At 41.6% G+C, this 18,808-nt stretch overlaps 1 protein-coding gene across 2 annotated transcripts in view; it reads left to right on the forward strand.

Moving 5' to 3' along the window:
• The first annotated feature begins 405 nt into the window (after window positions 1-405).
• PDE8B (phosphodiesterase 8B) overlaps window positions 406-18,808 on the forward strand; it is a 75,257-nt gene continuing 56,854 nt past the window's right edge. For both annotated transcript variants that reach the window (XM_065739745.1, XM_065739746.1), the window contains exon 1: window positions 406-687. In XM_065739745.1, the coding sequence (XP_065595817.1) occupies window positions 406-687 (282 nt within the window). The remainder of the gene's footprint in view (window positions 688-18,808) is intronic.

Consider the following 18,808-nt stretch of genomic DNA (forward strand, 5'->3'; position numbering starts at 1 on the left):
TACGAAATAACTGACACTTGCTTACCAACTAAGTAAGCTCAGAAGGATTTTCCTGTAAAAGCGCTTTTGAGAGCTTTAGCAAACAAAGCGTTAGACAGCAGGGGCGAACCTTGCTGGGGGTGTGACACTGCGAGTGCCACCGGGCCCTCTAGCCGAGGGAACCGGCGGGTCCGAGAGAGAGCTGAGATCGGAGGGGAGGGCGCGGCGGTGGCCCGGAGGCGCAGCGGGCGAGGTGGGCGCCGGGCGAGCGGAGCTGCCGGGGCTGAGCCACGGGCTGGGCGGCGGCGGCGGGGGGCGGTGCCACGGGCGGTGCGGCGCAGGGCGGCGGCCCCGCAGCCCGGGCGGGCGGCAGGTGGGAGCGGGCCGCGGCCGGCGGTGAGCGGAGCGGAGCGGGGCGGGGAAGGGATGGGCTGCGCGCCCAGCATCCACGTCTCGCAGAGCGGCGTGATTTACTGCCGGGACTCGGACGAGTCCAGTTCCCCCCACCAGACCACCACCATCTCGCAGGGTGCCGCCACTCTGCACGGCCTCTTCGTCAAGAGCGACGCTGCCGACTCCATCCCCGCCGTCCTCGCCTACCAGAGCCGGCAGCCGCCGCCCTGCTCCGGCCCCCGCCGCAGGGAGCCCAGGGCGCCGCGCTGCTGCGGCATCGAGGCGGAGACTCAGACCAGCAGCGGCAGCCTCAAGGTGAGCGCCGAGCGGAGCGCGGTAGGAGAGCCGCCCCGGCGCTGGGATGCGGCAGTCCCCGCTGACTCATGGCTCCCTGCCCGCCGCGAGGGCAGTTGCGCGGCCCGGAGGGGAAGGGCAGCTCCCGGCGCTGCGGTTAGTGGTGGGGAGCGGGCGTGCGGGAAAGGTCGGTTCTCCTTAGCGAAACGCGCCTCCTGGACGCTGAGCTCTTCCCATCTTCCGTCGGTCAGAATGAGCTGCTGCCGTCCGCAGGAGTACGGCCGTCCACATCCGCACGGCCGGCCGCCGCAGGGCTCCAGCAGCGGGCGGTCAGCGGCTCCGAGCCGGCCAGGGCACCGCGTGGCTGCGGCAGCGGGCGGCGGCTCCGCGCCGCGCTGTGAGCGGGCGGCCGAGGGGACGGACCCTCCGGAATGGCGCGTTGACGCCCCGCGTGCTGCCGGCGTCGTGGGGCACAGGTTTCCCTGCAAGAGAATCCCGCTGGGATCCCGTTTCGCAGCGTCGCACCGCTAAAAAGTTGCTCTCAAAAGAAGCGGTGTGGTAATCCCAGCAGCACCCCGGGGTGCCCCTCACTCGTGTAAATAAAGCCAGGTATCGTGTCACGAAGACGTCTTCTGGGATTAAATAGACTCTAGTACTCGACTATAATTAAGAAATTAGGAGATTAGGTGAACTTAAAATATACTCAGTAATTAAAAAAAAATCGGAAAACATCCAACGAAAACATAGGTTAGGTCACAGAAAATAAAAAGGAACAACAAATATAACAGAAACCACTTCAACTCATGAAGTAAAAAGAAATGTTAAATTTGTTGGGGTTTTTGTGGATTTTTTCCACTCAGAGTGGGATGTTTCCTGAGACAAATTACAACTTTTTAATATGCAAAATAAAATAATTGCACAGAATAGAAATCACTGCACAATTGTTTACATTGAAAGCTGGAAAGAGATTCTGAAAGTGGTTCTACCATTTTTTGTTCTTAGGGATTGTTTATGCTTTGTTTACATTTTTGCTGTTACACCATGTGCTCTTGTAAGCAAATATACTTGTCAGCTTTCTGGTTTGTCAGAACTGAACACATTTCAGATGTTTCTGAGCTTTGTAATTGGGCACCCTAATGTCATTGCTTCAGCATTTTGCACAAGTGTGGGGACCTGTGCTCAGGGAGATGGGGCTATTCAGTTAAGAACTGCTCCAGTTATGCAGTGGTAATGCTTCCATCTTATGTGCATTAAGAACTGTAAAATATTTTGTGTCATTTTAAAACCAAGTCAGAGCTCCCCATTTTAACCACTATTCCCTCCAAGATAATATATTCTTTTGTGACCAAAAAGAGGTCTGAATATTACAGAGCTGTTGCAAAGGCAAAGTAATATTTGGCATCTGGCTATAGAGAAAGAAAGAGCATGGAACTACAGTTTTTCAATTAGATAACAATATTTACTAACATTTGAAGAAGTTTTCTTTGTTTTGGTTGAGATTATGTGTCTAGAAATGCCTGAAGGCTTCAGCCACTGCAGTTGCACGTATGGGCTGTGTTGAAATGGCATCTAAATATTTAGGTGGAGAAACAAAGACAGGGGTCATTTGGCTGCTAGACGCATGGTAAATGATATAATGTTCCAGTTGTGGAACTTATCAGCCCACTTGAGCCATGCTGCTTCATTTGTCTTCATTTTCTGCTCTAAACTATTCTCAAATTGTTTACATGATTGAGTATTGCATTATTTGCATTTGAACTTATATTTATAGAATGTTTTAGAACTGGTCCATATCACAGTATTAATCTGGCATTGAAAGACATCATCTCATAATGACTTCAACCCAGTGTAATTCAAGCAAAAAAAAAAAAAAAAAAGGAAAATATCACTTGTCTCTTACAATGTCTTTCCCAGACTTCATATTTTAATTTAATTTCATCCAATCTATTCTTGCTGGGGTGAGACTTGTGTTACAAAGATAATTTGTTTTGCTCTTCTTTCTTTCATCATTTGTTCTGAGTTGTTCCAGGTATTCAGATGTGTTGGTTGCATCCTGCTCATAAGGCTATAAGTAGTCATTTTGTATTTCTAGCGTGAATGCATTGCTTTGTGGATCTCAGAACCTTGCTAACAAACAGATCAGCTGACAGAGAAGTTTAGTGACTTTTTAAAACACCAGTTGAGCGTTACTGATGATAGAGATGGTAGATCACATTAGATGATGCTGCATCCTATTTGAAATAGGACCTCCAGTTTGAGGTTCCCTGCCACATGCTGTACTATTAAAACACTTGTGCACAAGCGCTGAAGTAAAAAACAGCCATCCCTTGCCCATGTTTAATTTTTAATAAAACACATGATTTATGTATTAGTTATGGCCAGCTGATAATCATTGTGTACATAAAGCCAGGACAGATAGTAGATGCAGTCTTCTGTGACGAGTTGACTTCAGCACCAAGTCCTTGCCAACACTATCATGGCAGAAAGCTATTAGCATCTCAAACCTTATTTTGGCCTTTATAAAGATATGATGCACTTAATTTGCTTAATTGAAAGCTAACATTGAGTGTGAGATGATGCAGAGAGAATAATGGTTGCTTGATCCATTGCCTAAATATAGCTAGTCTTGAAATGCAAAAATACCAGCTTTTATCAAGAAGTAAAAACTTCTTGAACATTTCTTTGGTGATGTGAAAAGATGATTGTTTCCACTGTGGGATTTAAAGAATACAAATGCATATTTTTATTATGGCCAGTACGGATCTTGAGCAGAAGTGTGTGCATAGATGGACGCTTCTTGCGCACTGTGGTACTTAGGCATTGGCCAGAGTATTACAAGAACAAACAAGTTCTTATCACTAAAACATAGTAACAAATGGGAAAGCAAAACAAACAAACAACTCTGCAGTCTTTCATTGATTGATTATCCTCTTCTTGAAATAACAAGAAACTTCTCTGTGGAAGAGAAAAATATGTTTATGAGCCTCCCACAGAAGTCAGTCGCAGCAGAAATTGTGACAATTTTCAATCTTTTCCATATCAAAATGGAAGCAAAAGAAGTTCAGGAAAAGGAAGAAATGGAATGGGACATTATCTTTAATATTAGCACGTGTTAAGCTCTGAGGTAGAATTACTGAGAAGATGCACCTCAATATGTCAAGCACCTAGCTTTTCTGATTTGTTTATTTATTTATTTACGTTTTTGTTTTATTGGGGAGTATAAGAAACGATGCAGCTATCAGTTGCAGATCTGAGGATGTCAAAGTGCTATGGAGAGCATTGAGAAACTCAGGTACAGAGGGAGCTGTCCCGGGTGCACAAGCCCTGATGGAATGTATCCCTATGCACTGTCTTGAACTAAAATATGTTTCTTCTCTTTAAAGAAGTATCATGTCCAAGAACACAAAAGGTCTATACGGTACTGCCAACTGGCTGGCAGAATGTTCTGTAGAATGTGGAACATATTAGACATAGAGTAAGCTTTAAAAACAGACACCACTAGGAGAAGTTGTCCTGCTTTGTGACTCAGTGACAATCAGTTCACAGCTTGATTTCATATGTAAGACATCATAGTTCTCTTGAACATACTGTGGGACAGCAGAGCTAGGAAATGAAAATTAGGGGCAGTCTGAAAAATACTGGTACGTTGAAGCTACATGACTGTGTAGAGTATTTTCAGTTTATCCCAGCTGGACTGTGAGAGGTACTTACCATAAAAAAAATGTTTCTAGAAGAGAATTGCTTTTCTTGGGCTAAGCCTGGATTTCTTATATGAGCACACCAAAGCAACTTTTGCAAAGGTTTGCTGTTCCGTATTTGTCCTTTTCATTCCTCCCTCAGCAAGTGCTTAGTTATTGTCTTATACACTGACTGACAGTGGAAATGTGTAGACTGAAGTGTTACAGAATGGAGAAAACAGTTTCATCAGAAAATAATAAGCTGCTTGGCAAAGGAAAAAGAGCAACCTGATAGAATAAATTCACTTGATATTGCATCGCGTGTTGTTCTGGACTTCCAAAACTGTTCTGGGTGATACGTATGTTTTATATAAAATTATAGAAATGTCTATTTCTTGTTTCTTTGTTTCCTTCTTCCTTAGCTGCTATAGGAAATGTGTAGTTAAATTGTAAAAGATTTGTCTCAATCATTGGGATACTGGGAATTGACAGTCATCTCAGGACCCTGCATCCCTGTTAGTATTTTAGAGCCCTAAGTAATGAAGTAATAGCAGCACCTGTTTCCTACTTTGTACCATTTGCTATGTGCAAAGAAACATTCCAAGGCTTTATCTTTTGAGGAGACTGATGTGGATCATTTAGCAATTTCTAATACTCCATGATAGTGCTGAATGCAGAGAGGGATTACAAATAGAACTGACCACACAGGTGAAAGAAATAATGCAAACTGAGAAGCTATGCAACAAATCCTGAGAATACCGAATATTCTTGGGATTTATAAGGTAATTTTGTGTCTCTGCAGTTTACAATATCTTTTAATTTCTGTCTGCTTAATAATTACTAGGTTGTCACACAGAAAATGGGTGTACTGTTTCCCCTCCTTTCTCCTTCAGGAGAGGAAAAACCTAGCAAGCTATATCATACTAAAAGTAGTGGTTTGGTTTAGAAAGTGAAGTAATTCAGCAGTTCTAGTCTCTACAACTAAATCACACACCTGCTCTGCAGGTACTCTAACCCAGAGCAGAAGTGCTCAACAGCTAATGCAAGCACTTCCTTACAGATGGCTTGAGTGCCCCTTGCAGACACCGGTCACTGTTTTACCCTATTGTGGTAATGAATTTAACCCTTTTTTTTTGGGGGGGGGGGGGGGAAGGGAAGGGGGAGGAGGTGGTCTTTCAATTTATTTGTGTTTATTTCATGCAAGGTTGCTGCACCTCTTCTAGTTCCATGGGTACGAACGGTCCTACATCAGGTAGCTGCACACCCAGAGGAATAAGAGTTGGTGAGAGTAATTAGTGAGGCAGGTGCAAGGCAAAGCAAGGAGTGAAAAAGCAGCCCTGCTCTGGGCTATGTTTTCCTCTGGTGTCACCTGCAGTGCTGACAGATTTCAGGGTATTTTATTTTTGTAGACCATTCTCTGCTCCTATTTCTTGACCACCTGTTGATCACTCCTTTTCCAAAGGCTCAGCTCTTGTCTCAGTAACAGGCTTATTTGGTGAGGCCCAAAATGAAGAAGTTGTAGGTGTTTCTTTAATGTACGTGTTACTTTTCTGAAATTTCCTTTGATGAAGTCTGCATGTACCTGTGTGGTTGCTAGGAGATAGCATGTGAAGTGTTTTGTGGTATAGTGGAGTTTGCCTCTTTTGGGGGATTGTTGTCATAGTAACCAGGCCCAGAATTTTCTGCACTTCAAAATAAGTCAATGGTAGCTAGATTGTGGCTTCAAAAAATCAACTGTCACCTTTACAGATGTATGAAAAAAAAACATACAGCACATTATGGCATGCAGCATTTGTGTTTGAGGTGCACCATGCTATTGAATTTGCAGCAGAGCGCTATACAGTGATCTCTTGTGTGTTGCTGTCTCCTTCTGGCCCAGTTTAGGAGCTGCATTTCTAGCCCAGCAAGGCACCTGTCCTACAGGGCTGCAGCACCCAGCCTCACCATGCCTTGCTGCTCCATGGGATGGTGTTCGAGGACAGTCCTTACAGGCCATGAAATACAGTGAGCTCATTCTGTAGGAGCTCCTGCTTCTCCTCAAAACACTAGAGTGCTCTGGGCTTTTGGACCTTGAGCCACATTTGCTTCTGGGTGAGGGAGAGGCATGTTATTAACCCTGAGTGAGACAGAATGCTGTACTGCCTTTTGGAGGGACTGCCTAGCACAGGTAACTCCCTTCACAGGAGAAAAGCAGCTGGACTGGCTCATGAGATTTGTTGTTTCCTCACAGATTAGCCATTTGTGTCAACTACTGCTTCAGCCTTCTGCATCCAGTTATTCATATGCTTGTTTCTCACCTGTATTGTCAGCTGTAACAGAAAACAAATGTATTAATCATGTTCTGTTCCTTTAGGTTACCTCTGTTTCTGTGAAGAGAGGATTACTCTGGAAAAGTGATTAAAAAATAAAAATAAAAATCCTATGTACCTCAACCCATTGGTTTTGCTCATCCTGTAACAGATATTTCATATCTTAAATATAGAAGAAATAGAACTAAGATTTATTGCAAGCCTATCGGCTATGTGGTGTTACATTAGAAGCAGTCTCAATATGAAGTTCCTGATAATAACTTGAGTTATTCCTTTGAAAATACAAAACTAATTTTGTAAATTCACAATACACTCATTTGTTGCCCTGGATTCCTATTGCCTCTTAAAAAAAAAAACATGTTATTTCTAAAGGGATGGGAAAATCCAGCCAGTGTGAGGCGGTTTCATAGCATGTAAGAGAGGAGCAGAAATGAAGTGATATAGGCTGCCTCAACTGCAGCACACCAAATCCGGAGCAGGTCTATGGGAATTCCACAGAACCACTGTTTCTTCCTGGTTCCTGTGAGTTTACAGAGTGTGTACATGTGTTTAAATATTACACAATAATATTTAAATGAGAAATTCAAAGAAATGGCTGTTAATTGAGAGACTATGTATTGTAAGTGTCCACTGCGAGGTGGGGGAATGAGAGGAAATGGGCGGAATGGAGTTTTGAAGCAGAGTAGCTATTAGAAAAGAAGTTATTGAACAGCTATTTATAAGCCTAGTACAAACTGTGCTCACAGCCTTTTTGCATGTGGAGCTGTAACCTGTTAATTTAATTACAACTTATTTGTTTATTTTTGCAGGAGCAGAGTCTGACTTACTTCTTATTTTACAAACATTTTAATCAAAATAGTGGTATACTTCCAGTGGCACGTGGCCTAGTACTATTAAATAATAAGCTTAATTTAATGTGGAATTGGGCATGTGGCCCATTAAGTTAACTTCAGAGCTGCTTCCACCACTCCTTTTTCCCTTTCTTTGGAGGTCAACAGTTTTGCTAGAAGAACAGCAAAAACTCTTTCTACTTGCCCCATTACTGGTGTAGATGGCTCTTGGACAGCACTGTGAACTTGAAAGTTGTCAGTAATCATTCTTGTCTTGTATTTATGTTTAGTAGTCATTGTGTCTGATTAGAGATCAAAACTCACCAAGCCATTGTGGAGACAGAAAACTAAGGAGTCTCTTTTAGAAGAGGGGAAAATGGAACTTTAAATTTCCTGTTCATCTTGAATCATGAAGTAGATTTCTTTTGAAATGCTGACAGAAACTTTCCTGAGGATTGGTGACATTATGGTGGCTAGGCTATCTTCTGGAGACAAGACACTAAGGTTCAGTCCTCTGATTTGAAGGAATGTGTCCCCAGCTTCCTGAAGTGCTGACAATAGTGGGTTTCTCCTTCTGTATGTCTGAGATAGCTTCCCTGGCATCCACCGTTAGCACACAAATCATGTGTCAAAAAGAGTTACCTAAGCAGTTGCTTAATTACTTTGGAAAAATAGCACAAACTTTCAGGAAAAAGCGTTATGTTCTATCTCAGAATAAAACTGTTCAGATACATTAAATATTGAAAAGGGTGTGCCTGTGCCAAACTGTATTGTGAACAGGTGAGTTGCAGAGCACCTTTCCACAGCCTACTTTCAAGCTACTTCCCTTTACCTCAGAGAACACAGCGAGGGAAACCAGGATGTCAGAAAGTCTCAGAAGGTCTAGTTTCCTAAGTTCTTGCAGACTTGGTGAGGTAGGGGATTGCAGAGGCAGTACTCAGCACGGCAGCCAGAACATCCAGTGAGCACTGCCTTTAGGCAGACTGAAATGCCTGCTTGACTGCCTTTGTTTATAAGAGGGGTTCATAGAATCATAGAATGGTTTCGGTTGGAAGGCATCTTTAAGACCATTTAATTCCAACCCCTTTGCTGTAGGCAGGTACACCTCTCTCTAGACCAGTTTGCTCAAAGCCCCATCCAGCTTGGCCTTGAGCACCTCTGGGGAGGAGTCATCCACAACCTCTCTGGGCAACCTGTTCCAGTGTCTCACCACCCTCACAGTGAAGAATTTCTACCTAACATCTAGTCTAAATCTACTCTCTTCCAGTTTAAAGCCATTTCTCCTTGTCCTGTCACTACATGCCCTTAGGAAAAGTCCCTCCCCAGCTTTCCTGTAGCCACCCAGCTTTAAAAAGGGTGTGAGAGAAGACTCAGAAAACTACAGACCTGTCAGTCCAACTTGTGTCTCTAGAATGTTGTGGAGAAGATTGTCCTGGGACATACTCAAAGCAATTCAAACAGCAAAAGTATTGTCAGGCGTAGCCAGCATGGATTAGTGAAGGGAAAACCCTAACTTAGTAATCTCTGTTTGTGATGATATCTCCCACATAGTGGATGAAGGAGGTGGCAGGTGTGATCTTTCTGGATTTTAGTAAGGCCATTTAGACTTCTGTTACAGACTCCTTTTGGACAGATTGTCCCAGTGTGAGATAAAGTTCATGCTGCCTTGGGTCATGGAGTGGCTTGATGGCAGAGCACAAATGGCTGTAGTGAATGGGGCTAGATCTGGTTGGCTGACAGTCATTAGCAGTGACTAGTGTCAACTCTAGGGCCTGTCCTATTGCATGTTTCTATAAATGATCTGGGTCCAGGAGTGGAGTGCACCTTCAGCAAGTTTGTTGATGACACTGAACTGGGAGGGTCTGTTACCTATCTGCAGGAATGTGAGGCCTTGAAGAAAGATCCAGAGACACTGGAGTATTGGATAATCATTAAGAGCATGAAGTCCAACAAAGAAGAATGCACCTGGGGCAAAGCAATACTGGACACAGGCACAAATGGGAAACAAGTGACTGGAGAGCAGTCCAGCCAGAGGGAACGTGTGGGTGCTGGTGCCAGCAGTCACCTCGAACCAGCAGTGCACCCTGGTAGCAAACTGCATCTTGGGGTGCATTCACACAGCGCAGCCACATGGTCAAAAGAGATGACTCTCGCTGTGTTCAGTATTGGTGCAGCCTCACCTTGTATACTGTGTACGGTTCTGAGTTCCATAATATAAAAAGGATGTTAAGGTCCTTGAAAATGTCCAGAGGAGGTAATAAAGCTGGTAGCTGGACTGGAAGGTGTGGAACATTTCCTAGTAAGGTTGCTGGCAACCTGTGGATGTCAGTTCAAAAGGCATTTGCACAATGCCATCAATAAGTGCTGTAACTTTTATTAGCCCTGAAGTGATCAGGCAGTTGGACTTGATGAACTTTGAAGGACACTTCCAACTGTCCCATTCTGTTCCATTCTGTTCTGTTCCTTGTAAAACAGGACATAATTGTTCAAAAGAAAGATAATTAATCTGTAGCATAGGTTGTGGCAGGTGTAGAAGGACCATCTCTTACAGTGTAGAAGTGGCCTGAGCTGAGATGTAAGCCAGAGAGAGCGGGACTGAAGAAGCACATGGGAAGGAAGATGTTTTGAGGAAACTGAACAAAAGCAAGTGTAGAGTTTTGCAGCTAGGGAGGAATAATTGCATGCACCAGTACAGGCTGGGTGATGAGCTGCTGGAGAGGAGCTCTGCAGACGGGGACCTGGGTGTCCTGGTGGACAACACATTGACCATGAGCCAGCAGTGTGCCCTCGTGGCCAAGAGGGCCAATGGCATTCTGGGATGCATTAAAAAGAGCGTGGCCAGCAGGTCAAGGGAGGTGATCCTCTCCCTCTACTCTGCCCTGGTGAGGCCTCATCTGGAGTACTGTGTCCAGTTCTGGGCTCCCCAATATAAAAAAGACAGGGATCTCTTGGAAAGAGTCCAGTGCAGGGCCACAGAGATGGTGAAGGGCCTGGAGGATCTCCCGTATGAGGAAAGGCTAAGTGAACTAGGTCTCTTTAGCCTTGAGAAAAGAAGAGTGAGAGGGGACCTCATCCAGGTTTATAAATATCTGAGGTGTGGGGGACAAAGTGGCGAGGCCAGACTCTTTTCAGCAGTGTGTGGAGACAGGACAAGGGGGAATGGACAGAAACTGCAGCACAGGAGGTTCCACATGAATATGTGCAAGAACTTTACGGTGAGGGTGACGGAGCAGTGGCACAGGCTGCACAGGGGGTGTGGAATCTCCTTCTCTGGAGATATTCAAGACCCGCCTGGACGCCTACCTGTGTGACCTGGTGCAGGGAACTGCTTTGGCAGGGGGGTTGGACTCAATGATCTCCTGCGGTCCCTTCCAACCCCTATGATTCTGTGATCCTATGATGATTTTTTTTTTGTGTCACTGAATGTTGATGACACCTGGAAGTCCTGAGGATGCCTGAATTTGGATATTCTCATATGAATCTTGTACCTACACTACAGGAATGTAATTTGCATCTCATTTCTGAGAACTTTGTTTTATAGTGGTCTTCTTGAAAATGTGACTTCTGAAGCTTATTTGTGGTATTCTTAAGACATTTCTAAAGTTACACATCTGTTTCACTGCAACAGGAAATTCACAGATGGGTTCACTGTTCCCTGAAGTCACCAAAATAGTCTGTGCTTTTCTGTGTTTTTATTTTTCCACCTTCACAGTGGTATAGTGCTACTAAATCCATATAATCTTTTATTTGAGAACAAGTCAGAAATATATAATACTTATCCAGATGAGTTGAAGGCTTCTGATCAGTCTGTTTGGAAGATGTATGTTCTTGAAAGCTTCTGAAAGTTTCAGAGTATTTTTTCACTGGAGTACTGCTCCAAGCATAAATAATATTGCTTTACTGTAGCCTCATGATACCTGGGGGAGAAGTGCTGGTAGCTCAATCAGTGCTTTTATGCGGGAAATGTAGCTTACTGGGAGGGCTTGTTGACCTAAGGAGAGCTTGACAAAAAGGAAAAAAAAAAAAAGAAAGAAAACAAGTTGGATGAGAGGATGAGACTTGTAAATACAGAGATACTTCTGGTACAACTTTGTGAGAGGACAGTGTGCACTCCTGTGTTCTAGTATGAAGGGTTAACACAACCCTTGTTACTGCTCTGTGGTAGTTAATTTGATTTTAATATCAGCTTATCCTTTAAAAGGGACTTTGTATTGATGTCACTTTATCTGATGTAATATTTTCTTTGATGTATTCTGCTCATTTTAGTGACAGAGTTTATTATACTACATTTTAATGACAGAGTGCATTATACTACGTTGGTCCTTCAGGTGAGCTTGGAGTGCAACATTTTTGGAATTGTTCTCCTTCCAAAAAGATATTTTTTTCCTAATGCAATTGAAAGCCACAGGTTTGATAAATACTGATAAGTTCACAAGCTGGAGGCAAGATTTGTGCCACTCTTAAAATACATTTAGAACTTCATAATTATAAGTTCGGTTCTGTGCATTCTGATTTTGGAATTGTCAGATTTCTTTCAGGGAAGCAGCAAGCTTAGTTGTTTAACTGAAATACACAGGTGTGAAGCCAGATGTTTAAGGAAGTCAAATATCTTAACGCTGGCAGTAAAATAAAAAAACTTGGAGCTGACCAATGTTACATTCAGCTGTAAAGCACAAGGATATTGCACAACCTCTAGTAAGATCCTGCAGTGAATTACATCCGTGTGATGCTCTTGGGTCCTCATTAATTTATGTGAAGCATTGTTTTGTATCTCTCTGTGTTCCTGGATTTTGCCATAATACTTAACAGTTTGTCCAGGCAAATTCTTACAGATTGAAGAGGGAAAAAAAAAAAAAAAAGCAGGTGGCAAGAAACTCTTAAAAAATAGTTCAAACCAACTGTTCAGCCTTCAGGCTTAAATTTGTTTCTTTTCTACTCTATCAACTTGGAAGGTTTCTTTGTTGTCTCTTTGCAGATATCTGTTAACTGGTACAGCTGATACGCATGTAGATCTTTTTTGGCCCTCTGGCATTTCAGTGACTTATGGACTATCCATATAGTTCAAACAGTTCAGTAATGAATAATCTTCAAAGCAGAGAATCTTTTTCATGGGTTCCTCCAAATTTATACATGAGACTATTTTTAGATCAAGGACTTTTTTTTTTTTTTTACCCTTAGGACTTATAGGCATCTGTGGCCTTGCCTAAGATTTCAAAAATCTGCTGTTCTGAAAGTAGGTTCTTTAGGGCCATCCTTTCAAGTTCACATTTTGGTTATTTTTCATTTAATTGCAAATAGCCTGCAGATACCTTAAAACTGTAAAGGGCTCTGGATTTCTATAGCTTACATGTAAACCAGAGAAGACTGGTTCCTCGTATGGTGAGTGCAAATGTCTGCCTGTGGCAGAATGGTACTTAACTACCATGCTCATGTTTATTCTCTGATGACAATGTATGTTGCATTTTAACTATCCAGGCCTGAGCTAGTGTGTTTACAGCTTGGTGCTTTATGATAGAGATATGCTTTTGGAATATAGCTTGTTAAATATCAAGTGAGTAAATAGTATCTTCAACATAGACTTGTTGTATTTGTGATCATAAGTAGTATAGCTGTACAGGATTTGCTGGGACAAAATGGAAGAGACTGCAAGCAATTTTCTGGCAGTTGGAAGGTGATTCATTTACGTAATCAATGTTTTGAAAAAGATAGTAGTGGTATATAAAATCATAGAATCAAAGAATCACCATGGTTGGAAAAGCATTCCAAGATCATCCAGTCCAACAGTCCATCCACCACCAGAATTTTCCACTAAACCATGTTGCTCAGTACAAAATCTAAACATTTCTTGAACACCTTCAGGGATGGTTGTTTTTGAGTTTGAGTAAGAACAAGCTACCCTTAGAAGATATTGTTATCAGGAACATTTAGGAATGCTTGAATATAAAGAAGAGCAGTCAGCGAGACAAGACTTTTAGTTCAATGAAAATTCACTAGTGAACCTTGATATCTTCTCTTCTTAATGAGCAGTCATGGTCAAAAGTCACTTACCTCCTAAGCCCTTATCTGCTATGGCTGTAGCTAGTAGTTGGGCTGGGCATCTCCAAATACTTAGTTCCTAATTCTCTCTTGCAAGGCTTCAACATCTGTTGATGAGTAAAGAAGGCAGTGTCATGCCATCAGTGATGCATTCTAGCTTTACATCAGTTGGAGATGTCACCAGTAATTCTGGCCATCACTACATTTTGGTGGTCAGCCAATCTCTCTGTCATAGAGGATTCTTGTTTCTTTTTCACTCACTGTTTCAGTACAAGATCATTGAAGAGGATATTCTGCCATTTTTTAGATGATGGCAGATCCTTTTGTATGTTTGCTTAATTTATGCTCATCTGCAGGTTGGATGAGCCTTATTCTGTTATCTGCACTCCTGTTTTTGTGTTTTTGTGAGTTTTTTTGTTTTGTTTTGTTTTGTTTTGATTTGATTTGATTTGTGTTTTTTTGTGCAGTTGTTTTTTCTTTTTCATTTGACCAATTGCGGAGGTGTTTCTGCTGCTGAGAATGGGATCAAAGTTGAATACTTTTAAACATATGGGCTTCTTGGTTCTTTCTGGCCACAGTTCACACCCTGTGTCATTGCCAAGCCTTTGCGGTTATTCTTTGGTGATTGATTGTTCTCTCACTCTGGAGGAGCATAGTTCTACCTCTTTATTTCAACTTTGATGGAAGAGGGTGAGTATCTGGCAACAGATCTTACCCTACCAGCTTGTATGCCATGAACAGCATCAGACAGGACAATATTATGTCACAGATTTGTGGCTTAAAACAGGACTTTCAGTGTTGACCATTACAGGATTGAGCATAAAAGATGGATAATGATCTTCCATGCATTTTATCTTAACTTTTTCCAAACTTTTTGCTGCTTTTCTATTCAGAAATTTGTTTGGCAAGTGATTTGTTTCTGGGAAATGGATATTCTCTGGAAATATCACTTCAGAAAGAGAAATATTTCTGAGATAACATTTTGGAAGTAAGTATGGAGTCAATCAAAACTTAGTAAAATTAACCTCAGGTTCTGTTTATATTTATATAAAAATGTCCACCCGAGTTACTACATCTACAAAGGCTTTACTTCTTGTGGCTGGGAAGATCCAGCTGAAAAATGTCCCGTCTGTCTGGCAATGCTAACTTAAATGACTTCATGCTGCAGCTGGGAGGTCTGAAGACATGTTATTATAGAGATACCCACATTCATTTTAAATCAGCTTTACACTGCTACAGCTTGAGGCTTAATGATTACAGCAACATCAGGTGTGAAACACACACCAAGAAGCTGATACATCCAGAGTGGAAACTGATATGCTTCAGCAGCTGGCGGCACTGAGTATACCTAATTACTGCCCTTCAGTGAGTGACCATTGAGCTTGAAAGCAGAGGACAGAGCTCATAGTTCTTGCTGAGACAGTCAGCCTTTTGCTAAGGAGCCTGACCAGGTGCCTGAATTTCTCAGTTAAGTCACCCCTGTAAAGAACAAGTAAGTGGCATGTGGTAGATGGATCAGATCTAGCTAGAAAGGCCCTCTAGTTCCACAGATAGGATTGCTCTCCTTGTTATTGCTATTCGTCTTCATTTGGTGACTTTTTTTTAATCAATGACTTACCTACCATCAGAAAGAGCAAAAACTAAGAGTGATTATAGTTTTGCCTTCACTTCTGTATTTAATGCTTGCAAATACGTTCAGTGAACACATATAGAAACAACAAATCCTTGCCTTTGAATGGAAAGATGAAGTAGAGCACAAATGTGAAGAATTTAGAAAGATATCCTTAAATAAATGTCTTTCTTGGTTTTGCATCTCATTCTAACTCAGTCAAAAGAGGCCAGGTGATAGTTTAAATTGGGCTACTATGGATCCATTGTTGTTATGCTTCTTTTCATGGAAAACCTAGTCATATGAGCATATGTATGGTTATCTAATATTACTGTCAGCAATAGAAATGGAATGTGAGTGACAGGAGTGTTTGTTCTGTACTTAAAAATTCACAAAGACTGTACTGATTTGTGCTGTACACATTTCAGTGATAAGTAATAATCTCAGAAGGAAATGTCTGTAATCTACCTTTCAACAGTAGCACAGGCAATCACTAAGCCAAGCCATCTTAAATTAAGAAAGATGTTCTCACAGCTGTTTCATTTTCTCAGGGTCAGTCTTATCACTAGAGCTCATTTATAAGTCCTTGCCTAGTAGAGTATATTTATTCTATTTCTGTACTCGGTTGCAGCGTCTTCACTAGTCTCCAAGGATAATAAAATAATTTGTGGTGGCTACTGGTGAAATTAGTTTATTCATACTGTAATGTAGTTACTTGTACCTGCATACATTTTCATTGCAATTATAGCAAGTGTCTTATGCAACAAGGGAAAAATTCGATTGAAGTCTTTGGCATGTATGAGAAGTGGAGGAACAGTTCTTATTTGTTGAGTGTGTGGGTAAGGTTTCCATTCTAATACCATATTTTCACCTTCTTTATTTGTTAAAGTAATTGATAACTGCAAAATCATAAGTGTTTTTAACTGTTGAAATAAGGAAACCTTTTATATAAAGTTCAGGAACTAAGGACTCGAATTGTGAAGTGTCCTAATGCCTTTAATGCTGTGGCTTTTGTTTCCTCTGAGATGTATGGCTGCAGAGAGTATTCCTAATTTGCAGTTATATATGTATCATAAGTGAAATTAAAATATCGGGGTGGGGGGCAACTTTGTTATTATTATTTTTAGGGGCAAAGCATATAAGGATATTTCTTGGGCTTTTGCCTTAAAGTCACATACAAAAGTGTCAGTTATTATGAATGTGTTTCAGTAGAACTTTTGAGAGAGGAACTGTATCTGCAAATGTATATGTCTCTTTACTGAAACTGTGAGAGGAAATGGAACAGAAGAAATTTCTGTAAAAGGAAATATTCACAAACCAGTATTCAGACATTCATATGGAAATGGCACTTTTTCAGCAATTTGTGTTTTTCCATTCCACTTTTTTTTCTAAATTCACCCTGAAATGGGTCAACACCACACCTTTATGTAATCTCTCTACATTTCTTGTTACCAGAAAACTGACTTCTCACCTTCTTTCTCACCTTGAATGCAAACTGATTTTGGATTCCTTTCCCAGGGCCTCCCTAAAATCAAGCAATGGTCATAATTTTCACCTAAGCAGCAGCATTCTCCTTTCTGTGATTCTCCTTATCTGGGATGATAGCAAAGAGAGGGAGGTGATCATCTCCTCTGCTCTACTCTCATGAGGCCCCACTTCCAATATTGTGTCCAGGCCTGGGGCCTCCATGCAAGACAGACATGGAGCTGTTGGAGCGAGTCAAAATTATTTCCTGAGGTACAGTCAGCTTTCACAGAAGTTAAGGAATATTTCATTGATATAAATGAAAGGAAACAAGCTTCCAGGAAAGCAGGGAAAGTGATTTGGGTAAACACAGATTCATCGTGTTGTCATACATGGAAAAAAGTAGTGCCAGATTTTTTGAAGATATTGTGTTATATTGAACAGAAGATGCAATTCACTATAATGTTATTAAGCTTACCGGGTCAGTCTAACGTGAATGCTGTTGAAAGCAACGTGATTTTTCTAAAGAAAGGAAAGTTAATAAACCTTCGAGGTTTTGGGAAAGAATTTGTATTATCAAAGACAAAGATATTCAAAAAGCTATAGTAAATGGGATAAAAGCAGTTAAGGTAGCAGCAAACCTTGAGGGCAGAAGTAGTAGTAAGGGACTGAAATTCAAACAGTATGAAGTGCTGCACTGTGCACTTAGGTTTGCTGCTCTTTGTTGGGTGACTCTTGGCTGAATATAACAGAAAAATCAGAGGTGACATGAAGAGAGAATAGATGGTTTTAAAAGTGAAAGGAAGTTTCTGTTCTTCAGAGTAGTATTCCAGGACTTTGATCAAGTAACGTCAGAAATTACTAGAAGCAAACTTTTCCAAAACTGGTGAAATTAAAGGGATTATAGAAAACGACTTTCCACAGTTGCAGGGACCTGCTCTCTGACTGAAAAATCCTTTCTTGAAAATGCATTTGACTTCACATAGCAAGTTTCTGTTGAAGTTCTAACGCTTCTCCTGAAATAAAAGAGATGTGGAGCTGGAGGCCTCCTAACAAAATATGTAATAAAATATCAGCAATTGTTACAAAAATCATTGTACATAAAAAGCTCATTTGTGGTCACACATAAAAGTCAGACTGGCTCATTGATGACATCTGTAAAATCCCTATGATGAAATGATACTGCAGTAGGAAAGTTGAATTCTCCACACAGGAATTTCATTACTTATTTCAGTTGTGGTATTACAATATATTAATACTTTTCAATGGTTTATGAGCTGGTTCGGCCCGGTTCCATGACAACTGGTGCGGGGGACCCACAGCCCAGGAAAGGGGAAGGGGGAAAGGAAAAAGGGAAAAGGGAGATGGGCCTAGAAACAAAACAGCGGCAACGATCTGAGGAGGAAAGCTAATTTTAAATAGATATTGGAAAGCAAAATAACACAATATAATACAATATAATTGGAATTGAAGCTAATAAATAAAATGAGCAAGAGAGTGTCCGAAAAAATGAAGGCCTTACGCTAACGCTGAAGGTGAGATGACAGCGAGCACCCACTGCTGAGTCTATCCCAAAGGAAAGAGAGTGTCCTGTAACCGCAGACAGTTTTTATCTTTCCCTCTGAGTGGAAATACGTAAAAATACAAAGCAACACAAAGTCCTCTGGGGAACGTAGTTCTTCTTCTCTTCTGAGACAAGTATACTCATAACTATTGATGATCCATGGAACTGGAGCATTAACTCTTTAACTCTTAATGCACTGCTTTATGTTATGATGTGGAATACCAATACCAAAAATCATAAAACCATGACATACTCCTCACTACAGAATTTAGGCCTCAAGTCTTCAGAGTCACATAACACAATCTGAATAAGAAATTTTTGCATTCACAGCTCCTCCCAGTGAAGTAGCACTTTTCGTCTGTGCTCCTTTTCAGACTTTTGTAGTGACACAGAGCTAACCAGCTGTTCTATATTTAGCTGCCAGACACAGGCTGTAACCACCCCAAGGTTGTTTAAGGATTCTTCCAAGTTCAATAACCCTGTAGAAATGTGTCCAGCTACTGCTCTGGTTTTTCTAGTCAAGCTGGATGGTTCTACTGTTATGCTTAAGTATCTTGCTAAGTTAGGCTTCAGTGAAGGGCAGGATTGCAAATACATAATAGCAGGTGTAATGGATCAGATCAAACTGCCAAGCTAGTATCATATCAGAATGG

This window comes from Cyrtonyx montezumae, unplaced genomic scaffold (assembly GCF_038088225.1).
Source record: "Cyrtonyx montezumae isolate F1298 unplaced genomic scaffold, pur_monq_1.0 scaffold_25, whole genome shotgun sequence".
In the NCBI taxonomy this organism is placed as follows: Eukaryota; Metazoa; Chordata; class Aves; order Galliformes; family Odontophoridae; genus Cyrtonyx; species Cyrtonyx montezumae.